The 26,419-nt window shown below is 40.2% G+C and overlaps 1 protein-coding gene across 4 annotated transcripts in view; it reads left to right on the top strand.

The window, feature by feature from the left end:
• PRKN (parkin RBR E3 ubiquitin protein ligase) overlaps positions 1 to 26,419 on the top strand; it is a 1,204,231-nt gene that overhangs the window by 997,920 nt on the left and 179,892 nt on the right. For all 4 annotated transcript variants that reach the window (XM_075924578.2, XM_075924580.2, XM_075924581.2 and 1 more), the window contains 2 exons: positions 11,246 to 11,307; positions 24,794 to 24,943. In XM_075924578.2, coding sequence (XP_075780693.2) covers positions 11,246 to 11,307; positions 24,794 to 24,943 — 212 coding nt within the window. The remainder of the gene's footprint in view (positions 1 to 11,245; positions 11,308 to 24,793; positions 24,944 to 26,419) is intronic.

Genomic DNA, 26,419 nt, shown 5'->3' with positions numbered 1-26,419 from the left:
CCTGACCCTGTCTCTTTCCTAACTTTTGGTTTGCCCTCTGGCCTGTCTCAGATTCTGACATCTTGGTATCTGACCAGCTTGATTCCTGCTCTGACCACTAGATTAGGCTGCCCATGTCTCAACTGTGACACATACTTACTTTAAAGGTAACTGAATGTTCTGGAAATAGCTCCCTGTCTGGTCACCCTTGTCTCCTACATCTTGTTCTTCACATTCCTGCCCCAAATCCACTTATTTCTCAACCCTTGTCTTTCCTTCAAGAAGTAATTAACAGAAATATAGGTATATTATTTCCTTTCCTCCACAGAAAATATCTCTAAAGCACTGTTGCCCAGCTTTTCATGTCAAGATCTTCCGTTACGAGGGAGGGACAGTTTAAAGTGGCCATTTTACCTTTCTTGCCCTCTCTTCAGTTCCACGTTGTAAAGAAGCTGAATTGAGGATCTAAAACTGGCTCCCGAATCAGCACTCACACCAAACACGCAGGTCACAGCTCCTCTGCTATATTTTCAGAGAATCATCTGGGTCTGCAGCAGGTGAGTGGTGACTTCCTTTTTTTGAGTCCTGCCTTTAGTGGCCCCATCCCTCAGCAACATATCCATCTCTGCCTTCTTCTCCAGTGTATCCGCTAAGGAAAACTCCCCTCCTCAACCCCACTGATGGAAAGAAACATCTGTTCTCTTCTCTTGATAACTCCCAGCCTGCTCTTCCTCTAGTCAGCCCCCATGTACTCAGCCCAACTCCCCCTCCACAGATCTCTAGACTTAGGCCAACCACCAAATATTTCCCTTCTTCACTTCTAACTCCTTAGTGTCTTTGCTTCCCCTCAAAGATTCTTTCCTTGATGCCCTACTTTCGCTAATGTGGCCTGAGCCCTATGTCAAATAGTGAGGCCCCTTGGCCTCTTCAGATCATCTCCCTGGTGCCCCCTCTTTCTTTCTGTGAGACTTTAGCTTAAAATGTTCCTTTTCCTAGTGCTCTGTGCCCTGGAAGATCCAGCTCACTCACTCCTCCTGTAAAGACTATGGCTTCAGTCCTCACTACCCACTCCATTTGAGAGGGTACTTTGTCTTCACTCCTCCTCTTCAAAAGAAAGTGTCAGGGAACTATTTTTTTCAATTTGTAATCACATGCACATTTTCCTCTTACAATGGTCTCTGTCCAGGGTTTCAGTTAAGGGATCCATGGGCCACAAATGGACCCTATGATTTGGGCTATAAATAATGTCATGGCCCTAACATACTTCTTGGTCATTCTGCTTTTTGTTGCATCTCTGCTGACATATTGCATGATTAGGACCCAGTCTTGCAGACAAATTATCAGTGTTGCCAGCTCTCTTGAGTCATGATATGTAGTGGTTTTGTTACAGCCTCAGCTGCTAGATTTAGTAGACTGCATGAACATATTAGCTTTCATTTGAAATAAAGTCAATTTCTAACCCTCATGGTGCCTGATAAAAATATGAAAATGTGAAGCAAGTTCACTCTAATGACTCAAAAACCAGAAAACAAATCAAAAGAATCTTAAGATATTTAAGCCAATCTTATGATGGTTTTAATCATGATTTTTGAAAAATTTTGGTTAATTCTGGGTTCTCCTGGATGTTCCTTGTGCCTACCTGGAAATCTGCTGACTTCAAAAACTTACACAGATTGCAGGCTTGAGGCCTTAGACTGTAAACTGTTAGTGTCTGGAATTTTGGTCAGTTTACTTGCCTTTAAAAGGCATGTTATATAAATATTCTGTGTAAATGCATGATGAATCTATGAATTCAAACAGTTTGAAGTTTGGCTGTGTTATGATGTTGTGTGATGTAAACAGAATTTGAAAGTGATTTTAAAGATTTTTCAAATGCAGACTGTAATTAAGATTTGAAAATATTCTAATTACGTTCTTTGTTTGGGCTTTCGGCAAATGACCTCTCAACATAGGCAGTATTTTTAAAGATAGGCTTTTGTACTTCATGACTACATATTATATGTCAATTACCTGTGACTTTATAGTCTTCATACCTCCTATTTCTATTTTCATAAAACTACTTATGCCATAAGATGGGCTTTCCAAATACCCTTCTCCCTAACTTCCACTTTATTCAGATAAATATAAACATGGTGAATATGAGAAGCTCGTTTGAAACATCAAACATTTAATTAACACCAGTACAGTGAAGTTGCTAAATCCTTTGACATCACTGTCTGCTCCATAAAAGTGATTACAGTGTCACAGACTCTGGCTTCTTCACTGGAAATGACATGTGCAGGATAAAGGTCTTATTATTACATCACTATTCTAAATAGTTGAATAGTTTGGAAGAGAACTAGGAAAAATTACATGACAAATGAATGGACATTTATTATAGCTTTGTGGATTCTATGCTTCATTTCCAGGCATTTATAGTTTTTTTCTCAAAAAATATGTAACATGTTTCATGTTTGTACTCAGCCCACATATGCTATCTGTTTATTTAGAACATTAGACAACAGCCCATTCCACTATTTGTTTACCAAGCATAGAGTTATTTTTGGCAATTTTAATAGCATTAGAAAATTGTGTATTTGCAAGCTTAGTAGGTAAAGACCTGGCAACTTAAAATTTTTTACCTGCTCTGTGGGAAAAATTCTTTGAATAACATTGATTTCCCATATTTCCTTCCGGCGGGGAAGTTGGAATTGTAAGGCTCCAGGACTTTAGCCCTCAATGAACAGCATGTGCTTTCTACAGTTAAAAAAATGTTGGTTCAGAAATAAACTGTGAGCAAGTGAAAATAGTATTTGTTGCGCATAAGGGTTTGATCCTGCAAGATATCAAGTGCTCTTTGAATATTCATCTGATTAAAGTTACATGTATGCTTAAATGATTTGCAGTACATTCATATGTGGCTTTGCTATTAAATATTTAAAAATATATATATTTGTGGATACTCGGATACTCTTTAAGGACCAATGCCTGTGAGTGTTTATTTGCTTTACTTGGTGGATAATAATTTAAAAACTAATTCAATTTATATTTTTACCAGTTTAAGTAATATCGAAGTTAAAAGAGTGTATTTGAATTTTCCACTGCTGTTTACAGGGGGCTTCTATGAAGCAATGATTTTAAATAAGAATAAAAAGCAGAGGCTAATTTTGTCAACCTGTCAGAGTAAAGGTAAAGATTGGGGGAATTAAATTGGTAATAGCTGGGATCATTATTTAATAACAAATGCAATTGAAACTATGTATTGTTCGTAGCAATGCAAACCAGAGGATTCATGGTGCTTGTCATTTAAATTGGATATTTTTATTTTGCTTGTTTGCTCTTCTCTTGAAGATATCTGCTCTTATATGATCTAATTGAAAGTATTCTTATTATGAGAATCCTACAATGAAGGGAAATGGCAGTTCTGACAGTATAAATTCTTGTATCTTAAAATGTACCTTTCACTCACAAATTCAATTACCCACATATTAGTTTGAATGAAATAATGACATGAAGTGGGAACAAAGTAACATGGGAAATTACTGAAACACATAAGTTGAGATGCGATAGAACATTAAAAATACAATCAATTGTGTATTTTTAGTTAATTTTAGAGCATTTTTTAAAAGGTCATCTGTGCAGATGCTGGCTTTTTTGCTTGCTCAGATATTGGCCCTGATCCTCCATGCTATCCCACCAGGCTTATGCGAGTGTAACACCTTTGATGTCAACCAAGTCACCACCAAGTAAAAGTGACATAGCAGAATAGAGTGTTAGGCCAAGTGTGTACTAATTGGCTCCTATTCCACTTCAGCAATAGGCAAAAACCAAAGTATACTAAGGCCTACATCATATAGGCCTGAATTTAATTAGAAAAAGGAAGTAGGAAACCTTTTCACTGTTGTTTTACCAGCCTTCAAGTGAACTCACTCCAGTGTTTTGGCTTCTGATGAAAGGCATTTGCTGAGTGCTTTTGCCTTATTTCCTTTGATCATACTAGGTTTTTATGGTTTTTTGTATACATGTTTGGTCATTTCATCTGTCTATGGTTCATTTTTCAAGTCAGTTAAGTGAGTTGGAAGAGCCGAAGAATAGAAAGTTACTGTAATTGATGAGGCTACAGTGCATTAGGGATTCTGTACTATGGAGGGCAGAAAAAAGTAATCCTCTCAAAGCATTCCACACAAAACAGTAGAAATCTGCAAAGAGCAGATTATTTATATCATGTGCTACTTCCAGTAACACATGAGAGAGCTAGAAATTATATTGATGTTCCCCCTAAGCTTTGGTGTTCCCAGTTTGCCAGTGAACCTCATGCGCACTGCTCTTGCCCTGAGATAATTGATGAGAAATTAAAAGGAAAATGTTTGAAGACTCTTTTGGGTTTAATGCTCTTCAGTAGAATATATTTTTCAAAAACCCTTTCCTTTTGGTTTATAGTGTTCTTTAGGAGTCATAGTGCAAAAACTAACCATCTCCAATAGTTTTTTCAGATCTATTGGACATTATATAGAAAGAAGACATAGTATTGGGACATGTTTTACTAACACCCACTTCAAGAAAACAAGCAATTGAAGCAGACATTTGAAATAAAATAAAGGCATACAGAAATATCCAAAAAGCACAAAATAGCTATTTTTGAACTTGGTCTTTTTATTGTATGCCGTGTTATCTCCTTACTTCCATTTTTTTTTCTAAAATAAAACTCCATTTGATTTGTTCACTCCAGCAACATAAAGATCTGATACATTAAAAGGACTTTTAATCAAGAAGAAACTGTATTTGAATATAAAGATTTTCAATACAGTTGTCAATTCTGAGCAGCTGTCTACTATCTTGCTAATCAATGACATCTTCCTTTTGGTCTTACTGATACTGAGGTCCATTTTATGTAGAATCACCTTCCAAAAATCTAATGAAAGACTGGTCCCTGGAGACATGTACCAATTGGTTTGGCAAGAGCACTAGAAAATACAGAATATGGAAAAGTTCTTCTAGATGGATGCGCTTGATGAATGTTAATATTGATAAAAAATAACTTTATAACTTATTTGGATCTTGAGAAACATAGACTAAAAAATGCTCCCTGACACTAATGTGGTTACAATCTCATAGGGTATATCTACACTACAGCATTATTTTGAAATATCTTATTTCAAAATAGTTAATTCGAAATAAGATATTTCGAAATAACGCATCCACACACAAAATGCATTTCGAAATAGCATTTTGCTATTTTGAAATAGCACGTCCATACTGAGTGGACTCTGAATCACATTTAAGGCTGGCTGGAACCAGTTCCAGCAGGGCACCAGGTCAGGACTTACTGTGTGGGGCTGCTGCCTGAGGCTAACAGAGGTCTGTGCTTAAAGCCCCCTCCCCTCCTGCCCCCGGAGAGCCAGTTCTCAGGTTTCCCTGCTTGCTTGTCTGCCTCGATGAGGGACAGCAAAACATTTTTGTCTCGGCGTGCTCTGGTTGCCCTCACTCAAGACATCACAGAACTCTGCAACATGGAGCCAGAGCTGTTCCTGGGTGCTCTGGTGCTTCTCTTGGACACGTTGCTGTGAGGCTGACTGCACTTTCTGCAGGCTGCCATCCGGGAGGTCCATCGGGGGGCTGTCAGTATCCAGGAGGCCCTGCAGGAGAGCTTCCATGCTGAGGAGCACTAACAGTCTCCCTGGTCTGCCCCACTGGGGGCTTGTGCCTCATTCCTCCCTCATGTCCTTCCACTTACCCCTCCCTAACCCCCTTCCTGGCGTAAAATAAAATACACATATTTCATATATACAAACTCTCTTTATTTAACAAAATGAGGGGGGGTAATGAAATTCTGGTGAGACTGGGGAAAGGAGGTGGGAGAAGGGAGAGAGAGGGTGGCAGAGGGGAGGTAGAAACCTGGGAGGAGGGAGCTGGAAGGGGGAAGCAAGAGTAAGAAGTGGGAGGGGAAGCTCAGGGCTCATAGTTGGGGGGTCGCGTGGGGCCAACTGTCTCCCAGCTCCATGAGTGCGGGGGCCCTGGCTTCCCTGGGGGGTTAGGGAGGGGATGGAGGGTGTAGAGGAGATGGAGGAGGAGCGGTAGCTGGGGAGGCAGTAGGCGCTGGGTCTGCAGGTGCTGGCAAATGGCACGGCCCTGGGCAAGCTGCTCCCGCCAGAGCTGCAAGTCTTCTTGCACTCAGTGCTGGAGGATGCAGTGCAGGGCTCGCAGTGTCCCCAGGTACTGCTGTTGGTACCCCTCCACTGCACAGGTAGGCCTGCGGAGCCCTCGGGTGCAGGAGCATGACCCAGGCGGGGTGGTGAGCCCTGCATGCTCTGCTGGTGCGGCTGTGGAGAAACAAGAGAAGTCGTCAGTTATCCCTGGGGACACAGTGGTTGAAGCCCAGTTCCCTTCTGGAAGGTGAGGGTGACCATTCCCTGCACCATCAGAGCCAATGTGCTTGCACACAGGCCATGTTCGGAATGTCCTGCTATCCCCGGGAGTGGGAGCTGCCTCAAACTGCCTTTAAGGACTCCGGGGAAGGGGGGAGGGAGAGGAGTTTTCCTGGTTTTGCCCAGAGTGGCCACCAGGGCACCCTGGGAAGGGCTGGAGGCCCCCTATTTCGAAATAAGCATCTATACTGCGCTTATTTCGATTTAGCTATTTCAAATTTGGCATTATTCCTCATGGAATGAGGTTTACCAAATTTGAAATAAGCACTCCGCAGTTTTGATTTAATTTCAAAATAGCGGTTTGGCTGTGTAGATGCTAGGAAAGTTATTTTGAAATAACGGCTGTTCTTTTGAAATAACTTTGCTGTGTAGACATACCCATAGAGACAAGACAAAGGTGAGACAAAAGAACACAAGTGGAAATTACAGATACGAAAAAAGTAGGGAAGATTTCTGGAAGAAGTGGGTTTTAGGAAGGTAATTGAAGGATAAAAACAGAGGTCTTAGGTGAACAGGAAGACAGAAACACTGTGTGGAGCTGAGCAAGAGAGATGAGTGCATTGAGAGAGGATTGGGAGGAAGACCGAGAGCAAATGAGATGTGAGAAATATTTTAGTGATTATTAGACAAGTTAACATTTGCCAGGAATTATCACATAATAGTATACTATTTTGGTTATCGAACAGCACCGTGTGGTAAATGCATATTTTTGGGGGCAGGATCATGTTAGGAAAAAAATAACAGATTTAAATTAGGGAAAGTTTATGTGGAGCCTTGAAGATGAGAAAGAGGAGCTTTATTTTTTATGCAGCAAGGTTTTATCCTAAGCCAGTGAAGTCAATGCGAGTCTACATTCATGTTAATGGGCTGTCAGTCAGGTCCTGGTTTAAGAAGGTAGTGTTGTGGTTGGAGTCGTTTGTTTGTGATTAAATTGGAGGGTCCAGAGTTAAAATCCAGTGAGACTAGAATGAAGAAAGCTATGATTGTCAAGGTGAGAGGTGAACAAGGCCAGGATATGTGTTTCTGCATTGGTAATAGTAATTAAGGGCTGGCTAATACATATATGAAGGAGTAAGAAGAGAAATGAAGTAGATAGAAACTGAGTGTGGGGAAAATAAGAAGAAAGATAACAATGCTGGTGTTGCAAGCCCAGGAAATGGGAAGGATAAAATGAGTAGGAAAAGGTTAAATATGGATGACTTAAAATTCCCTTTTAAATGCAGTCAAGGTTACATGCAGAGCTATGGGATTAACTGATTTTCCAGTCTGCTGTCTTTTTGAAAAATTGGCAAACAGATAGTTTTGAGTCAACCCCAACTCATTTTTTTTTTAATTTTGGTGGCTCTGAAAGTTGTGAAGAAAAATTCATTTTGGATTGAATGAAACATTGTTCATCCTTAAATGTTTGTTATTGATTTTATACTTCTTTTTTCAAAATATAACATTTAAACATTTTGTCCAGAAACTGTCAAAACAAAACACTGTGAAGATTTCTAAATGCCTTTTTTAACTGAAACAATTTAGCAAAATTGACATGAATTAACAACATATTTTGGTCCAAATCTGCATTTTCTACTGAAAAAAATGAGTGGATCATTTTTGCCCAGCTCTAGTTGTATGTGCACAAAGGAGATGGACAAGGAAGAGAGTTTAAGATAGGAATCATTTTAAATAAAAGGGAAGAAACAATGGAACTTAACAAGAAATGAGGTACTAATGAAGCAATTATTATTATTGTTCTGAGTGCTGCTGAATATCTGTTGTTGTGAAGCTCTACTACTGAGAGATCCAGAAAACCATCTTCAGAGTCATCTGTACTGCTCTAGTGAGGATGAGATGGTAACTTTTGGTAGCTGTATTGGCACTGGGCAGACCCAGAGAATTGCAGTTCCTCCCTTGCCATGGAAGAGGAAAACATTTCTTAACCCCTTTTTCATGGAGCAGTTTCCCCGTTTCTCTCCTGGCCTCATCAATCGGGGCCATCAGCAAGCTAGTTCCCAAGCAACCTAATAAGCAGAGCTGGGCTGCAGCAGTCTGCCTGATTTGCTATTCCACCTGATTGGCTGGAGAGATCAGGAGACTGGCTCTTAAGCCAGCAGGAGTAGTAGCTTTCTGACGTTTCAACACTCATATCAACCACTATGACTACTCCATGGTTGCTTTATTCCTAATGCTTCTTCCTTGCCTGAGCCCTTTCCCAACCTGAGACTGATTCTTGCCTGTTACTCTGCTTGCTCCAGATGATTCTGGCTCTGACCCTTAGCTCTATGTTCTAGTTCCTGCCTCCAGCTTTGGCTCTGGGACCTAGTTTCTAATCTCCAGCTTGACTCTTACCTCTGGCTTCTATTGCCTCTGGTGAGGGTGATCAGGTGTGTCAGTTTCATAGGGACAGTGCCAATATTTTCACATTTCTATCTGATCACCCTACCTCTGGCTCTCACCCTAACCCTTGGTTTCTGATACCTCCCCCCTTTTGAATGCAGTCAATGCACCCATGAGGCCTGGCTGCCCACCTCCTTGTCACTCAACGCCTCTTACTTATGTGCGCAGTCAGATACCCTGGTTTGTGAGCAAGGGAGCTAAGATAAGGGTATTTCCTCACACTGCTGCTCTCTGATCGTCCTTGTCCAGAATTTTACAACAGGGTTACCAGGAAGTAACCTCTCTTGGCAGACAGGGGAGATTCCAGAAGACTGGAAAAGGGCAAATATTGTGCCCATCTATAAAAAGGGGAATAAGAACAACCCAGGAAACTACAGACCGGTCAGTTTAACGTCTGTCCCAGGGAAGATAATGGAGCAGGTAATTAAGGAAATCATATGCAAATACTTGGAAGGTAATAAAATGATAGGGAATAGCCAGCATGGGTTTGTGAAGAACAAGTCATGCCAAACTAATCTGATAGCTTTCTTTGATGGGATAACGAGCCTTGTGGATAAGGGAGAAGCAGTGGATGTCATATACCTAGACTTTAGTAAGGCATTTGATACGGTCTCGCATGATATTCTTATTGATAAACTAGGCAAATATAACTTAGATAGGGCCACGATAAGGTGGGTGCATAATTGGCTGGATAACCGTAGTCAGAGAGTTGTTGTTAACGGTGCTAAATCCTGCTGGAAAGGGATAACAAGCGGAGTTCCGCAAGGGTCTGTTTTGGGACCCGTACTGTTCAATATCTTCATCAATGATGTAGATATTGGGATAGAGAGTACGCTTATTAAGTTTGCCGATGATACCAAACTGGGTGGGGTTGCAACTTCTTTGGAGGATAGGGACATAATTCAAAATGACCTTAGCAAGTTAGAGAAATGGTCAGAGGTAAACAGGATGAGGTTTAATAAAGAGAAATGCAAAGTGCTCCACTTAGGAAGGAACAATCAGTTCCATACATACAAGATGGGAAGCGACTGTCTAGGAAGGAGCATGGCGGAAAGGGATCTAGGGGTCATAGTGGACCACAAGTTGAATATGAGTCAACAGTGTGATGCTGTTGCAAAAAAAGCAAATATGATTCTAGGTTGTATCAACAGGTGTGTTGTAAGCAAAACTCGTGAAGTCATTCTGCCGCTCTACTCTGCACTAGTTAGGCCTCAGCTGGAGTACTGTGTCCAGTTCTGGGCGCCGCATTTCCAGAAAGATGTGGAGAAATTGGAAAGGGTACAGAGAAGAGCGACAAGAATGATTAAAGGTTTAGAGAACATGACCTATGAAGCCAGGCTTCATGAACTGGGCTTGTTTAGTTTGGAAAAAAGAAGATTAAGGGGGGACACGATAGCGGTTTTCAAATATCTAAAAGGGTGTCACAAGGAGGAAGGAGAAAATTTGTTCCTCTTGGTTTCTGAGGTTAGGACAAGGAGTAATGGGCTTAAAGTGCAGCAGGGGAGGTTTAGATTGGACATTAGGAAAAAATTCCTAACTGTCAGGGTGGTCAAATATTGGAATAAATTGCCAAGGGAGGTGGTGGAATCTCCCTCTCTAGAGATATTTAAGAACAGGTTAGATAGACATCTGTCAGGGATGGTGTAGACGGAGCTTGGTCCTGCCTTGAGGGCGGGGGGCTGGACTCGATGACCTCTTGAGGTCCCTTCCAGTCCTATTATTCTATGATTCTATGATTCTATTCTGTGATTCTCCCCACTGTGGATGGAATCACGATGTGAGCAAGGGCGTAAACGTAGGAGTGGTAGTGGAGAGCTTATTTCTTTTCCCCTATGCTGAGGTGCAAGAGCTATAAAAATCTAGCTCTAATCCAGTAGCAAAAGCCTCTCCCCTCTGATACATATTTGGTTTATGTTTTACATAAAGAAGTGACAATTACATGTGCTAAGTGGATTATACTGGAGATGGCCAGAAAGTATAATGGCATTTGGGTCCCACAGAATCTGTGCAATCCTGCATAGAATTGAGGAAAGCTTAGAAATGGACCTACGCCATTATTTGGATCCAAATTCAGCTATGTTCAGTTCCAGGGTTTTGATGTGAATCCCTCTAATTACAATATGTTGACTCCTACACTTAGGGGCTAGCAGTATCTGGCAGAAGTTACTGCCCTTTTCTTTTCTCTCTCTCTTTCTTGTTTGTAGTCCTTTGGGGTAAGGTCTAAAATATACAGAAAATAACCTTTCAAAGCATTTCTGGAAGTGCGTTCACAAATGTGGTAGGATTTGTTTTGATAGATGGCTTTCAGTGCTCAGATGCTCATAGAACTGTAGCTTATCTTTCTAATCTGTTTCATGTAATCTTTTTTTGTCTAATGTGATCTGTATATCCTGTCCTCTCTGCATCTGTGCACGGTACATTGCAGCCCAAAAACATGAACAGTGAATTCTGAAATTCATTTCTTTGTTTTTTTCCAACAGCTGGATGTCCAGATTCCTTGATTAAAGAGCTTCATCACTTCCGAATTCTAGGAGAAGAACAGGTGAGTTAACATCTCAAAGGAAACGTCATAGTGTCATGAAAGATAGACACTAATGAGACAGTTTCTTCTCTCTCCGGGGAAGCAGAGTGTGTCTCATGACCCCCAGTGTCTTGAAATGGGGAAGAAAAACTCACAGGAGATGTGTGTGAGAATATTTTTTTTATTCTATCCATCAGCCTTGACAGGTTATTAATTGGTACATCTGCTATCTGCCACAGCTTTTCAACTCAGGACTCCAGCAGTAAACAGGCACTGTAAAGTGGCAGATAGGCAAACAAGAAAATACAAGGATGAAGTCTGCCTAGTGGACTGATAGTTAAAGATGTCTTTGATATAATCTATATCTTTTTGTGGTCCAGAACTTTTCTGTGTTTTTAACAGGCCTATTTATTATTCAAAACTATAACAATACTTTGAATTAATGTAGCATTTTCTATGAGAGCACCTCATAAATATTAAACAATCTAAGCCTCACAATGCCTAGTGGGCTGCACTTCACGGTGGGAGAGCTGATTACCGTATCAGCTTCCCCGCTGCATAGCACAGCCCATGTTGACACTGTTCCATGCCTGCCTGAGGTTTGCAGTTGTGGGGAGGGGCAATGTGGCCCCTTGCCCTCAAACTACATTCATATTAAAAAGTGGGCAGGCATGACCCTCCCACTTTTAGAAATGTGGGGGACATGGCTCTCTAACCTCTTCACTATTAATGCCCCTGGCTGGACCCCAGTCTGCCCTGCTCAGGAAGCCACATGAAGTGCAGAGGGACTGTAAGCCTAAACCCATAGACTGGATGGTGAGAGACATGGGTCTGCACTTGAGAAAGGTGACAGCTGGGAGCTGGAAACCTTATGATGGCACCCTACAGGAAATCTGTGTGTGTGTGTGTGTGTGTGTGTGTGTGTGTGTGTGTGTGTGTGTGTGTGTGTGTGTGTGTGTGTGTGAAGGGTGCAGCTAACACTGAAACTGTGACACACTTAAGTACAGAGATTACTGTAGTTATGTTATCTACTTACGAAAGCAAAATTGTAACAAGTCTCCTGATGACTCTTGTTACACTGCTTGGAATTAATATACATATTTCTACTATTAACAGTTGAGAAGCAAATAATAAGAGAAAGTCTTTAGTCTGAAAAAATGAAGAAAACTAACATACATCTTAATTAGGAAACAGTTTCTACAACAGTCAAGGTCAAGAAAGGAAAAACCCAGACATTTCCTCACTTATATGACTATACAATGCTTATTTTACTTTTTTCAATTTTTAAAAATGTGTCTGCCATACACTCTATTCATGTATACAATAGAATGTCAACTTGCCAGTTGGGACTAACAGTTTCTACTCATCTTAACCCCTTACACCCACTTAACCCATCCTCTTCTCAACAGCCTGAGGAGACTAGATGCACCTTACCTTATGTCTAGTCTAGTTCCATTTTTGAAGTGTCAGTCATTGTGATATCAGAGCTCCTGCAAATTCAGATAAAGCAAATATGAAATTCTCTTGCCCTTCCTCCACACATATACACACCCACATACAGTGTTGTCATCTCCTCCATCTGGGTCTTGGCCCTGCGAGGTGCTGAACACGCTGACCTCTTATTGAAGCCAATGGGAAATGAGGACGCTTGGCACCTTGCAGGGCAAACTGTTGGAGAACATGCTGAATGTATGTGCATGGGTACTTGATCCAAACATGAACAGGGAGGAGGAAACTAGTGGAAAGATATTTTTTTTTACATTTTATTTATAGGATGGTAAGTTTCATGGTCATTCTGGTATCTGGTGGAAAGGAGTTCCATAGCAATGGCTAATGGGCCACCCACAAGAGTATTTAGATTGGTGGTACAGAAGGTAACCTCAGTTAAATGAACCCTAGAGTTTTGTGAGAAGCCTATATCCTTCATTACCTCAAGTAGGTAAAAGGTAAAAAGTTTAGCTTGACTCTTGTAAAACTTCATACAATTAAGCAAAAATAAGAGAAACTGGCATAACCTGGATTTGTTTAAATAAAAATAACTTGTTAGAAGTCTCCAAACATTTTTTGTGGACTTTTTAGTTTTCATAAATCAGTTAATAGTAGTAAACAGTTTTTATACAGTATATTGGTAAAGCAACACAAATGGATGGCAAAAGATTATTGCTCTTCCTCGTCTGTGTTCTGCTTTTTGTCCTTAGTGGTAAAATTCCTAGTAGAGCTGAGTGAAGCTTTTATATCTGAAGTTTTTTATTGCTGAAAAATGCAGTTTTGGGTGAGTCAGCCAAAACATTTCACAGATTCGTGTCTGTTTTGGTTAATTGGTCAGGTATTAGGGAAGTTAGATATAGAGTAATTGAATAATCATGTAACCGCATCAAAACTTAGTGATTATACGATTTCGATATTCGCTGGGGACGGCGCTGGCAGGCAGTGTGCTTATGGCTCCACTCCTGAGGAGCCCCCTGTCACCCCAAACTGCTGCCTGTCTATCAGATGCAGCAGTGTGGAGTGGAAAGCAGGATCTGGTCTGTGAGGAGAGCCAGTTTAAAATTGGCGCCCCTCGCAGACCGGCTCCCACCTGCTGCCCCTGTCCACTGGTGGCCCAAGCTCCTGGTGCACAGAAGCTGCGCTGGCCTACCATGGAGCAGCCTCTGACCACAGTGAGTCTGGGCCCACCTTGAACACAGGCTGCTCTGTGGCAGCCTCCCCTACCCCTCTCCCCCACACTGCTGCCTCTATGGGAGGCAGCAAGGAGGGGAGGCGGCTCTGCAGAGCTAGCATGCATAGAAAGCCAGTTTAAAAACCTTCTCCACACAGGCATCAGCTCCTGCCTCTCTCCCTCCCCTCCCCCTTGCTGTCTCTGATACAGAGACAACAAGGGAAGGGATATGTGTAGTCTATAGGATTAAACAATAAGTCCAGGCTTATTGGTTAATCATGTAGTCAACTGCATGTTGACATCCCTATCAGATATTTTGTAAATGTCAAAATGAACTGTATTGACATTTCTGTAAGGAAATATGTGTTTGAGCTAGATTTGCAAGGGGAACATGTACACCATTAATAAAATGAAGGAGGCAGAGATGGTATTGCCACACTTCATTACAGCCCAGAGGTTATGGATGTCAGGATGTTGGAGACCAACATTCAAATATCTGCTCTGATTGAGTGAAGTAGGGACTAATGTTTTCTCACATAGGTATCAGGGGGATGCCATCTTCTCTGGTTCAAAAATTTCTTTAAAAAGGAGTTATAATGTCTGAGGCAACTGAAAATAATGTCTTTTGTATCTAAAAGAAATATTTTCTTTTTTTTTCAGTTTTTCTGGTGAATCAAAAAATTGATTATTCATACAGCTCTAGTCTCCAAAGGCAAACTTGCTCAGAAACAATTGCAGGAGAGATGACATCCTAGTGCTTTAGTTTTTCATTATCTGACTTGTGGTTTCCTGTTGTACTATAACATGAAGGAAATGCATCAAGAATAGTTCTGGTTGGTTTGGGGCTCTGTTGTACAAGTTCTCCCAGGGTATGTCCAGACTACAGGGTTTTGTTGACAAAAGTCCACTTTTGTCGACAAAACTATACCTGCGTCTACACTACCGCCAAGTTCTGTCGACATAACATCTATAGAACTTGGCAGTTTTGTCGACGGCGGTAAACCTCATTCTATGAGGAATAATGCCTTTTGTTGACAGAGTTCTGTGGACAGAAGGCGTTATTGCATCTACACTGTCCTTTGTGTCTACACTCTCATGTCAACAAAGCGGCTTGCTTTGTTGACAGAACTGGATGTAGTCTAGATGCTCTTTGTCGACAGAAGCCTATAGTCTAGACGTACCCCCAGTGTACAAAGCTCTTTTTCTGTACGAGCCAGTGAACATAAAGAGAATCTCCAGGACCGTCTGCATCAGCAGAACTAAAATCTAAACTTCTGCATGTAAAGGTTGAGATTTTAGCAGTGTGGGATTTCTTTCCCTGTGCAGTTGGATGTCATCATTCTTTCATTCTCTCATTTTCCCTTGGATAAGGTCCAACCCTCTATCTAACCACTTGACTTCATAGGTGCAAGACAGATGATGAGGACTGGAAGGAAAGATTATTGCCTAAGGAACCACTGAAAAATGAAACAATGTTAGAAAGTCTCCTTCAGAGCAGCTATTTCTCCTGTCAGGCTGGCTATCTCTGATTAAACAGAAATGAGTTAATGAGTAATGATATTACAAACTGACTACAAAAATATGCTAAAGATGCAACAAGCGTAACAAGATTTGGCTATGTCCAAATACTGTGTAAGACAAACAATTCAACAATAAGCAAGAAAGAAGAGAGAGTTTGCTTTGATTCAGACCTAAACGCTACAATATACAAACACAGCAAGATTATTGGTAAACTTTATGGAACTGTTACGTATTCTTCCTAATGACTTTGACAAACTTTTCTCTTTTCCCCCCCTGAAAGTGATAAAAAAATCACGTTTAATTGTTTAAATGGAATATTGTGATTCATGAATAAAATAGCTGTATGTGTGGGGTAAAAGGGAAAACAAATAATGCAGGAGAAATCTGCTGCTGTACCTGAGTGCCCCCAACAGGACAGACTATAGAAAAAGCAAATTACAGACTAGTTGGAAGAAAAGAAGCTGCTCAACAATATATAGCTAGTCCTCCCTGCTGTATTGTCAGTTTAAAAGTGTTGCAGAATGTACTGGCCAATTTCTTGATATTTTGACAGGGGAATGATCCATGTTAACAGATTGCTTATCAGCTACTGCTACTACAACTCTTCACCGTCTTTTCTTCGGGAACATTTTGGATCCCCCCTGAATCAGAGTTAGCCTTCAGGGAGGCATTGCATTCTTCAGCAAAACTCTTTTGTGTAGTAGGAGATTTTATGTGGAGGATCTCCCTCAGTGTTGGAACTTTGAGGAAGCACTGCCCCAGGATACTATGTAACTGCACCACCTTTTATATGAGTGATTGCTTTACTAGAACCCTGTTTATGTTATATGAGATGTGACAATAGTGCTGAGAGAATGCTGGGGGTAAAAATAATCGAGGAAGTGCAGGATTGGAAGGGACCTTGTTAGGTCATCTAGGCCAGTCCCCTGCACTGAAGCAAGACTATTATCTAGACCAGTAGTTATCAGTAAGGGATCTGGGGTCCTGCAAGCAGATTTTAGGGGGTCCTTGAAGCAGGGTCAGTATTAGACTTGCTAGGATCCGGGGCAGAAAGCTGAAGCTTGAGCAACTTAGCTTTGCAGGCCCCCCTATTGCATAGGGCTTTGGGCAATTGCCCTGCTTCCTACCCACTAGACAGGGTAGCTCCTGGCTTTTATATGTAGAAAAACAGTGGTTGCACAGATAGACTATGGAGTTTATATAGCCTGTTGGGGAGGAACCTCAGAAAGAAAATGGTTGAGAACCCAAGAACTAGACCATCCCTGACAGGTGTTTATTTTACCTGTTCTTCTCCAAATAAGGAAAGATTTCACAAGTGCTCTAGGTAACTTGTTCCAGTACTTAAGGGGTAGGGAGGGATCAGGAGTTCAGGCACACATCTCAGTTTCAGAGAGTGAGAGTTTGGGTGTGAGCTGGCATATGCAATGATTGAGTTGAGAATTGGATGGAGATCAGATGCTCCATAAATGAGTTGAGAACAGGTGCTGAGAGGTGGATTTACAAGTCACGGTCAGAGAAATAATAGCTGAATGGCTGGCGTCAACTCCCCTTGGCTGGAAACAGCCAATGGGAGCGCAAAGGCTTTATGACTACAGACACTTGAATAAACAAAGTGTTGTGGGGCCATGACCCAAGTTTGAAAACCAGTGATCTAGATTATTGATAAAAATATTGAATAAAGTAAGACTAAGAACCAGTCCCTTTGGAACTCTGCTAGAAATTCTCCCACTTGTTAATGCCTCCTCATTAACAGCTATATTTTGATGTTTGTTAGTATAGCAATTTTTAAACTATCTAACATGTGCCCTCTTAAATCCACATAATGTAAGCTTTTGTTCAAAATGTCATGTGGAACTAAGGTCCTGTTTATACTAGAGGATTAAGTCATTGTAAGTTATGTAACTTAAATTTATCTCGACTTAATGCGGTTTTTACACCATTCTACAGCATCGGGAGATGTGCTTCCATTTATATAATTTCTGTTTCTCACTGTGGTAGAATACTGAAGTTGATGGGAGAGTGCTCTCTTTATCAACTTATTCCATTGTCACCAGACCCACTGAATTAATGCTGCTGCATTAATCATAGCCGCACCAAGTTTTCCTATAGTGGAGACAGGGAAATCCAGGTATACTATATTACCACAGTTGTCTTTCTTAAGCAGACCTATTATTCTAGGATTGGTTTGGTTTTTTTAAAGACAATGGGTTGATTTGACAAGACGCAATCTTCCATGAAATTATGCTGACTGATGTTAATTCTATTTTTGCCTCTAATTCTTTATGCGTAGAGTCCCAAATTAACCCTTCCAATATTTTATTCAGAACCAACATCAGGTTAATCCTTTTAACACTTTTTAAATATTAGAACTAAATTGGTAGGCCTCCAGTCCTTTGGATTTGGCCCAGGCTTTCAATATTTTTTAAAAAAATAACAGTAATTCAGAGAGTACTTCAGCTAGTTCTTTCAAGACTCTGAAATGGAAGTTGTCCAGGTCGGTGGATGTGAAAATGTTTAATTTGAGCAGATGTCGATTCACATCCTCCTTTATCACAGATGGTAAATTTTCTATTCCATCCACAGCATCACATGGAATAGATGCTTTCTCCTGTTTCATTCCAAATGCAGAAAAATACCTTTTGAACATTTCTGCCTTTTTTACAGCATTATTTATATTGTTATCATCCACATCTAGTAATAAACTTATACCCAACTTGGAGATTTTTGTTGGTTTGGGTTCCTAATATGCTTTTAAATGCTATCATATTGTGTTTAACCTTAGTGGCCATTGAGATTTCATTGATTCCTTTAGCTTTCCTTGACACCTACATTTTTTAACTTGAGCTTATATTTATTACCTGTTTCCTCTGTTTTTCTGTCCTTTTATATATTGATGCTAGAAAATTTACCCAGCATTGTTCAAGACCTTAACTCAATTCATTTTTATTTGTTGGAAAATAAAATGAAAAGGTACATGCTTCATTTAAATCATTGCTCTGGGGTGGGAATGGGGATAAAGAATTCAGAATGCAGGCTACCACAAGGAGAGAAGACTATTCCAGCCCTCTCTCACTGCAGTAGCTTGGGGACACCTGACAAGAGCCTCTCCATGGCTGCTACAGTTCCAGCAGGCATAGCCAGGGAAGGAATGCAGGTCCAGGTTCATCTGCCTCCTTCATCACCCAGCCAGAGTGAGATATGCAGCAAACTGTGCACTTCCCCTCACTCATTGATGAAGAGGAACGGCCAGCAATGTTCCTGTATGAATTGAGGGGGAAACTTCAGCCCTGCCCGTCTCCCCTAAAGGTCAACTGTGGGGTGAGAAGCTCAGGGCTGGGGAAGGTCCTGAAATGGGGGGCATGACCCCAACCAGCTCCTTTCACTTGCTGGGTGATTCTATTTCCTTTATCTATGGTTTTCTGAGAAGCAGTCCCATTCCAGGCACATCCCATTTTCCTAGCACAACAAAACTCTTACCTTGCTTTAAGTTATGATAAGAGAAAACTGTATACCAAAGTTGGTGGTCCTAGTTCTTACTGCTTAGTACAAGTTCTTGAACAGACAAACACACACACACACACACAGAGAGAAACTCTCTCAAATATATAGTAGATTTTGTGTTTTAGCAACACTTCCAAATCTTCTTTTAACCTTTTTGGCTGGCATACCTTTTTTATGTCTGTGGAATGTGGCTTTTTGGTCATCAAGTTGGATGATGTAAACACCCACCTTCTAAATTTGGGTTTGCTAGTCAGTTATGTTAACCATTGCTTTAAACTTTGGTACATTGACCCTTTGAAGTTCCAAATATGCTAACTGTCCAAATTCTGGCAATACCCTCAGAAGTTATGATTTTTTACTATTAGCAACATTGCTGCATTCAAATTTGAGTCATAAAAGTAATAGGCTACCTGCCCTTTTTCCATTCCTTCCAGAACTCCTTGTCGAGTTGTTCTGCTTTACCATTGACATGTTTCATCCAAAAGACTTAGTTGATGGAGTGCTTGTCACCAAAAATTAATCACAATTTTAAGTGTATTTTAAACATTTTTAAATACAGTTAATTGGAAAATTTATACAATACAGGTTAAACCTCCCTGGTCTGTGACTCTTTGGTCTGGCCGGACTGTGGATGTCACTGGACCAGAGAGCCCCGGGAGCTGGGACTCCCATGGTCAAGGGGAGGCAGCGGGAGCCTAGCGGCTGGGGCTGGCAGCGGAGCTGGGACAAGGATAAGGAGCTTGGTGGCCAGGGCCAGGGCTTTCAGCAGAGGGATCAGAAGCAGAGGAGCTGGAATTGACCAGGAAGTTCCAACCTGGACAAGTTTTTTTCTTTTTTTTTCTTTTTGCATGTTTGAAAATCACCAATCTTCAGTTTTTTACTTATAGTTATTTCTTCATCACAGCAGTTTCCAAATGCCTCACAAACTCATATCAGATTACTATTAAAGCTAGTTTCTAATGATAGTAGAAGAGTTGTGCTTAATTCCTTTCATGCCTGCTGTCATGATTAAATGGTTGTTTGGAGAAACTTTAATTTCTTTTGGTTTATATGGCCCTTATAACCCTAGGACCGGATGATCTCTCATCTATTAATGGATTTTTATCCTTGCAACGTCCCTATGATGTAGGGAAGTATCACCCCCCATTTTGCAGATGGGAAAAGGAGTTACAGAGTAGATCCAAGTGTTGTACCTAAAGCTACCCACAAACTGTGTGGCTGACTCAAAAATTGAACCAAAATCTCTTGAGTAGCTGTCTAGTCCAGTGCCCCATTAGTTGGATCATTCAGAAGTTTATCTGAAAAGATGGAATATACTTATATAGTTTGTTCAGTACCACTTGATATCATTTATGGATGTATCCTTAATAAGGTGCCAATAAATGATAAATAGATGGTTAATATTTTTGAAAGGTGCCTATGTGATTTAGGAATCGAAGGCCTATTTCAAAAGTGAATTTTGCCCATCGTTTCTAAAAATGAGTTAAGCTCCTAAGTCACTTGGGTGCTTATGAAAATGTCACCTGTTATAAACATGTCATAGACAGGAGTTCTATGAGATACACATTATGCTAAATAGAAGATTAGAGAGTTATAACCCATGGTTGTATGCAATTGTGTCAGAGTGGCTGGTTCCAGAATGGGAAGTGGATCTAGTTTTCCTTTGCTAGAACAGGTGCTTCCATTAGGTCAATTAGGAGGTAGGGCAACACCTTAGAAGTTTGAGACCCAGTGAACCAGAGCTGCCTGAGTGTGAGTTAGGAAAAGAGACAAATGAGAGCTGCCCGATACAGAATGTGTTTCTTGGGAGAAGGCTGAAGGAAAGGAGAGCAGCAGGAAGGGTCTGCTGGCTGGTTTCCCCAAGACAGAGTGCTGGAAAGGACTGAAGGCTGGAATACCAGCAAAAGGAGTGAAGGGCTGGAAAGGAGTGAAGGAAGGGGGAGCATTGGTGAGGTTTATAAACTAACATCTTTGTACTGAAGAGCTGGACCCAGAAGAACAAAAAGAGAGGGTGAGGAAGAGTGAGGATTACTCATTTTGGGAGGATGATCACCCATCAGAGGTGCTGTAGAGGTTCCTGCTAGAAAGAGTAGGTTGCACTCTAGCTGGAAGGGCTGCAGGGGCTGTCCTGAAAAAGGGACAGAAGAGGACTAATAAAGAACCTAGGTGTGATGGAAGACACTAGAATGTGGTCTGTGTTATATTAGTGGCCGAGGGTATGTGATTTTAAAGGTTATTTGTGCAAAGTATTGTTTTGGGACTTGAAATTTTGGATTGTTTGCACAGTGTTCTTGTAATATACCCAGCCCCATGGAGAGGTTCTAATGTGAAGCAAGACAGCCCAAAGTAGAGTCTTTGGGTTACCTCAGTGGAGTAATCACTGTACTAATCATGCCATGGCATATTGCAAGAGGGGATTGCAGTTGAGGCTGCCCTCTGATAGCAGTCTGTTCCCCTCTTGGATTTTACTGACAGTTATTCAAAAAATTATGTGTTGTATATTAACCCTTTGTAAGCTATTTATAAATGAACCCTTAATATAAAGAAAGGTATTTTGTTCTTTAACCATAACATAATATGTATTAGAATATAACTGATTTTTGTAAAGACAATGAACTTATACAGATTCTGCTTCTTCATTTTAATTGATTTACAGTAAAGACAGAAAAGAAAAATATTGGAAAATAACACCTTTGTAAATTTAATGAGCATTAGAAGTAGGAGACAGGTTTATAACTAGATAACAGAACGTACAAAGCATTTAGTAGGTTTTTCTCTGTTTTCCAGTTGATCCGTGTGTTTGGTTTTTATGATACGAAAATCACACTTGCCAGTGCTATAATTGTATAATGATTTGACACAATTTCTGTGCTGAACCAGTATAAAATGTCAAATTTTCTGGATGAAATTTGACTCTTTCTCCCCATGAACCCTGTAAATTAATTTTCTTGCCTATATCTTATAGGGACAACATTGGTTTTTGTCATGAAAATTCCTTTATTAAAGGGGGAATCTTGCTGACTTCTTTATGCCCAGTTTGAGATTGGAAATCATTTTCTCTTTTCAGCTCAGGATTTCTAATGGAAATGGTGACAGACCCTCAAATTTAGTATTGCTGCTGGTGTTTGTGTCTATAATAGGAAGCTATTAACAATCCAACATTCAGCACATTTGAATGTTACCTTTTAAGATAGGGTAAGACAATATCCGTCTTCACCTTCAGGTCCATTCTGTGCTCTGAACTAAAATGAGGTCCTCGGAGAGCTTTGCAGCTGCGATTACCAGCACTTCCGTTCAAGGCCAGCAGAATGACTCCGAGCATTCAACATATTTACTGCACACTCGGTTGAAAACTGATAGATTCCAACATTAAATATTTATCCCATAATGCTGGGATAAATGGGTTCATGCATAATAATGTTAAATATTATTTGACTCAGTGAGTCCCCACATTCAAAGGAACCCTCTAATTGCTGATGTCTTCAAATTCCTTTCTAACAAAAAGGCTATAAAGCATGTAAGATGTTAATCCCCATGCCTCTCATACACTGAGTGATTCTTCTATAAAAGGGCATTTCTCCCTTTAGGTTTTCTACTTTGTTTTGTTTAATATAGAGTGGTGTATTTTTATAGATTTTCCAAACTGTTTGGAAAAGATTTAATAAACAGGATTATTATTTGAACATGGATACTATGTCACTTGGCTGTGGCTTTCAAAACTCTCATACTTGTTTTTAAAATACCGTGAAAAAGAATGTATTACTGCAGCATGTAACTTCTACAAAATGATGAAAGGCCTCCTTAACTGTATCTGCAAAATGTGCATGGGAGCCTCTGTGTTTATATTGAAGTGGTTATTTGCATCCTCCTTGCGTAGGGATTTGGACGGATTGCTTCATTTTTCAATAGTTGTGGTTGTGGTTTTGGTAATACAACATTTTCATGAGTTATAATTAGGTAAAATTTTTTATTCAAGCTGTGATTTAACACTAAATTCTGTGTTATTTGCATACACTCAACTCATTTCCCCATCTTCTGAGAAAAGTCACCCAACTCATTTCTCTCTTGTCTTTTATTTTTTTTCCTTTTATGTATTCACTGTACAATGGCCACATTCACTGAGACGTGCTTTACTCTCTACTTTTACTTACCATTGGTAGAGCTGCATCAATACAAAACCCTAGCATAGACATGAGTTAAACTGGTGCAACCTGATTTGTATCCATTTAGCTTATCCAAATTTAAAACCAGGGTAAACTAGTTATGGCAGTGGCATAAATCATGACTACTTTAGTGGTTTATATTTTTGCAGCTACACCAGAGACTAAAAGTCCGGTATGTGGACCAGGAAGTTTGAGTTGATGTAACTTATACTTCTTCCTGTGCCTGCAGTGTGCATGTTATACCAGTGTAGATTGCATCGAGACCAGACCGTGGCAAACTCATTCTGGGGAGAGAGCCAAATTCCAGTTTTGCTTGTGGTCTATGGGTCGAGGCATTAATTTTGCACTGTGTACACTCCATCCTCAGCAGAAGGCCTGTTGGCAACACGGAAAAGTATGCCATACATAGTTCAAGGATAGAAATTGGCCTTTACATAATAATGAAACTTCTAGTTACTATTATTTGTTACATACTTAATCAACTGCCACTCAGTGGAAAAATATACCCACCATTTGGACCACTGTTATTTCTACCCTTTGTTTCTTTTCCTTTTCCCCACCTTCCTTTGTCTGTTTCTGTCCTTCTTCCCTGTCTTTCCTCTCTGTTCTTCACTTTGCACTTCCTTCTCCACAGTTGCAAATTCCCAATTCTCACCTCTCTCTGGACTTTTCTTTGAAAACCATATCACCCTTTGCAGTGATTGACAGTGCAATAATGAGGACATTAAAGTGTCTTTTATTGTTTCAGACTCTCTGCAGACTTGAGAAGAAAACTCAGCATTGGTTTACCCTCATGTAACTTTTTAAGCTTTTCTTCACAGCCATAAGCGCTAGAATCTTATTGTTAAAAAACTAAAGCTAAACTTTTATGAAATCTGAATGTGTCAGAATGGCTAATGGACACAAGCGAATATTAGGGTAGGCTGATCTGTTGGCTGTATTTTAATACCGTCATTCCACTGAACTGTCTTAAGGTCTGTTTACACTTTGAAATAAACAGCGGTTTAAAAATGTGTTAATTGGCATGCACTGTTTAAAACATGTTGAAGCTAATAATAATTATCAACATTTTCCAAAGTTTAAAATTTGGCTAGGATTTGAAGTATTCGAGTATTATTTCTGACCCTGGCATGGACTTCCTGTGCAAACTTGGAGAGGTCACTTAACTTTCTGATATCCCCATCTGAAAAATGAAGATGTTTCCTCCAGGGTGTTGTGAGGCTACTAAAAGAGTGTCTGTGAAACACTGACACTCCATAAGAGCCACAGAAATACCTGCTCATGATATTAAAATAAATTGCTACCCAGAGAAAGATTTTTTTGGCTCAGTTTATCTACCTGGAGTATGCTTTTCACAAGAATGTTGTGTAATTGTGGGACAGTGTGGCTCTGACACATTATGCTGTTAATTTCTGGCTACAGCTCTTGGATTTCCTCTCCCAATTTGTATTTAATGTAGAATGAAACATTGTGGCATTTACTTTATTGAATCAATGTGCAGTACTCTTATGTTCCAAACATCTGACAAATAACCTGAAGTTACTGGGTAAAATTTTGGAAGTGCTAGACTCATTTAGCAAGATAAACTGGAGCAGAAAAGTTGGGGATATTTCCCCCAGGGCCCAGTCTCTCTGAACAGCCATACATGTGTTTTGCCTTGCAGTACAACCGCTACCAGCGCTATGGTGCAGAAGAATGTGTGCTGCAGATGGGTGGAGTGCTGTGTTCAGCTCCAGGTTGTGGAGCTGGCCTTCTTCCTGAACCAGAAATGAGGAAAATAGTATGTGAGCCAAGCAATGGACTGGGCTGTGGGGTAAGACTGCACACTTTTGCTATAACTCATCGGGAATCAGTTGAGATTGAAGGATTGAAAAAGAAACTAATTTTTTTTCCTTTCACATTGATGACTCTGAGTTGCCCTTCATACCACTGTGAGATTCAGCAGCTTTCAATAAACAATTTTAATACAGTGCCAGAGCCTAGAAATCACTACTTTGTCATGTAGAGTATGTCCGTCCCAGAATCCTTTGCCTTAATTGGTTTGAGAAGTTGCTGATTTAAGTAGTTACAGTGAGCAGTTGAACTGTGCAAATGACATGCCAAGAGCTTTGACTTTTTTTCTCCCAGCACTCAGCAAATATGAATAAGATCTAGCACAAACTATTTATTATTGTATGAATACCACCCTTCTTAATTAGACAGGGGGAGAGAAAGAGTGGCCAGTCAATGATACCTCAGTGACACTGTTTCTGTGAGTATTTTAAGAAACATAATGAAGATTAATGCAGAAACCTTAGTGCTTTATTGTTTCATAAAAACTGTTTTTAACTAGGGATGTGCAGAATGAATGGTACTTTTATGAAAATAAAATAAGCAGCATTGGAAAATATGTTGTGCTAAGAGGTTGAACTAGCTGTATCAGTCATTTTTTAAAATAAAATTATCACTGTATAAAAAAAAAGGGCTGAGGGGAAAAAGTTCTATACACAAAAGGCCCTACTAAATGATAGGTTGAAGTGACTAACTGACGTAGGTACCAAGGGAATCCACCTGTGCCTGGTATTATTACTAAATCCATGCAGGTGCTGGATGGAGGGAAAATATATATATTTATAAAACTGTAACATGCTGTTACCTTGTTGTAGTAGAAAATGTACTTTTTACTGCGGTTTTGATGTTGCACAAATTGATAGCATAGAAGAATAATTGTTTGCTGAACTAGGAAGTTACAGTAACTTGTCTTCTGTGAGTAGGTTAGCATCTGTCGACCTTGGTACAGCTTCCTATCCATCCGTGCAGTGGTGCATGTAAAACACTGAGTTCCCCAGATTCTCTGAACGAAACTACAAAATAAAGGGTGGAGTTGGAAAAGTGATGTGAAACAAGAATGACTAAATGAAAAGTAATGCCTCAGATTAAATTTTGGGATTGGTTAAGAAGACTAAAATCACAAATAATTTTTGTTCTACTCTCTATCGTAAAGTGATAAAAATCAAGCTGCAGGCTGTAGCTTCATTCTTCATTATTTTGAATCTGCAGTTGCTCTGTAAATAAAATGTACCTAATTTAAAGGCTTAGTATAACAACCAGTTCAGAAAGCTGTTATGATTTCTTTTAAGGACTCTCTGCTTTAGTAGCTACTGACCAGATTATGTGACTTGATATTGTGAAGGGACACACTTCACCAAGGCAAAGACTGGAAATGTTAACCCAGTCTATGAGCCACATTCTCAGCACTCCCCAAAAATCTACACCAACATGTGACAGACAAGGGCAAAAATCAGGGCTC

This window comes from Pelodiscus sinensis, chromosome 3, assembly GCF_052426305.1.
Source record: "Pelodiscus sinensis isolate ZL-2025 chromosome 3, ASM5242630v1, whole genome shotgun sequence".
NCBI classification, from domain to species: Eukaryota; Metazoa; Chordata; order Testudines; family Trionychidae; genus Pelodiscus; species Pelodiscus sinensis.
The sequence above is the reverse complement of the archived record's forward strand: the minus strand, read 5'-3'. Positions and strand labels throughout refer to the sequence as shown.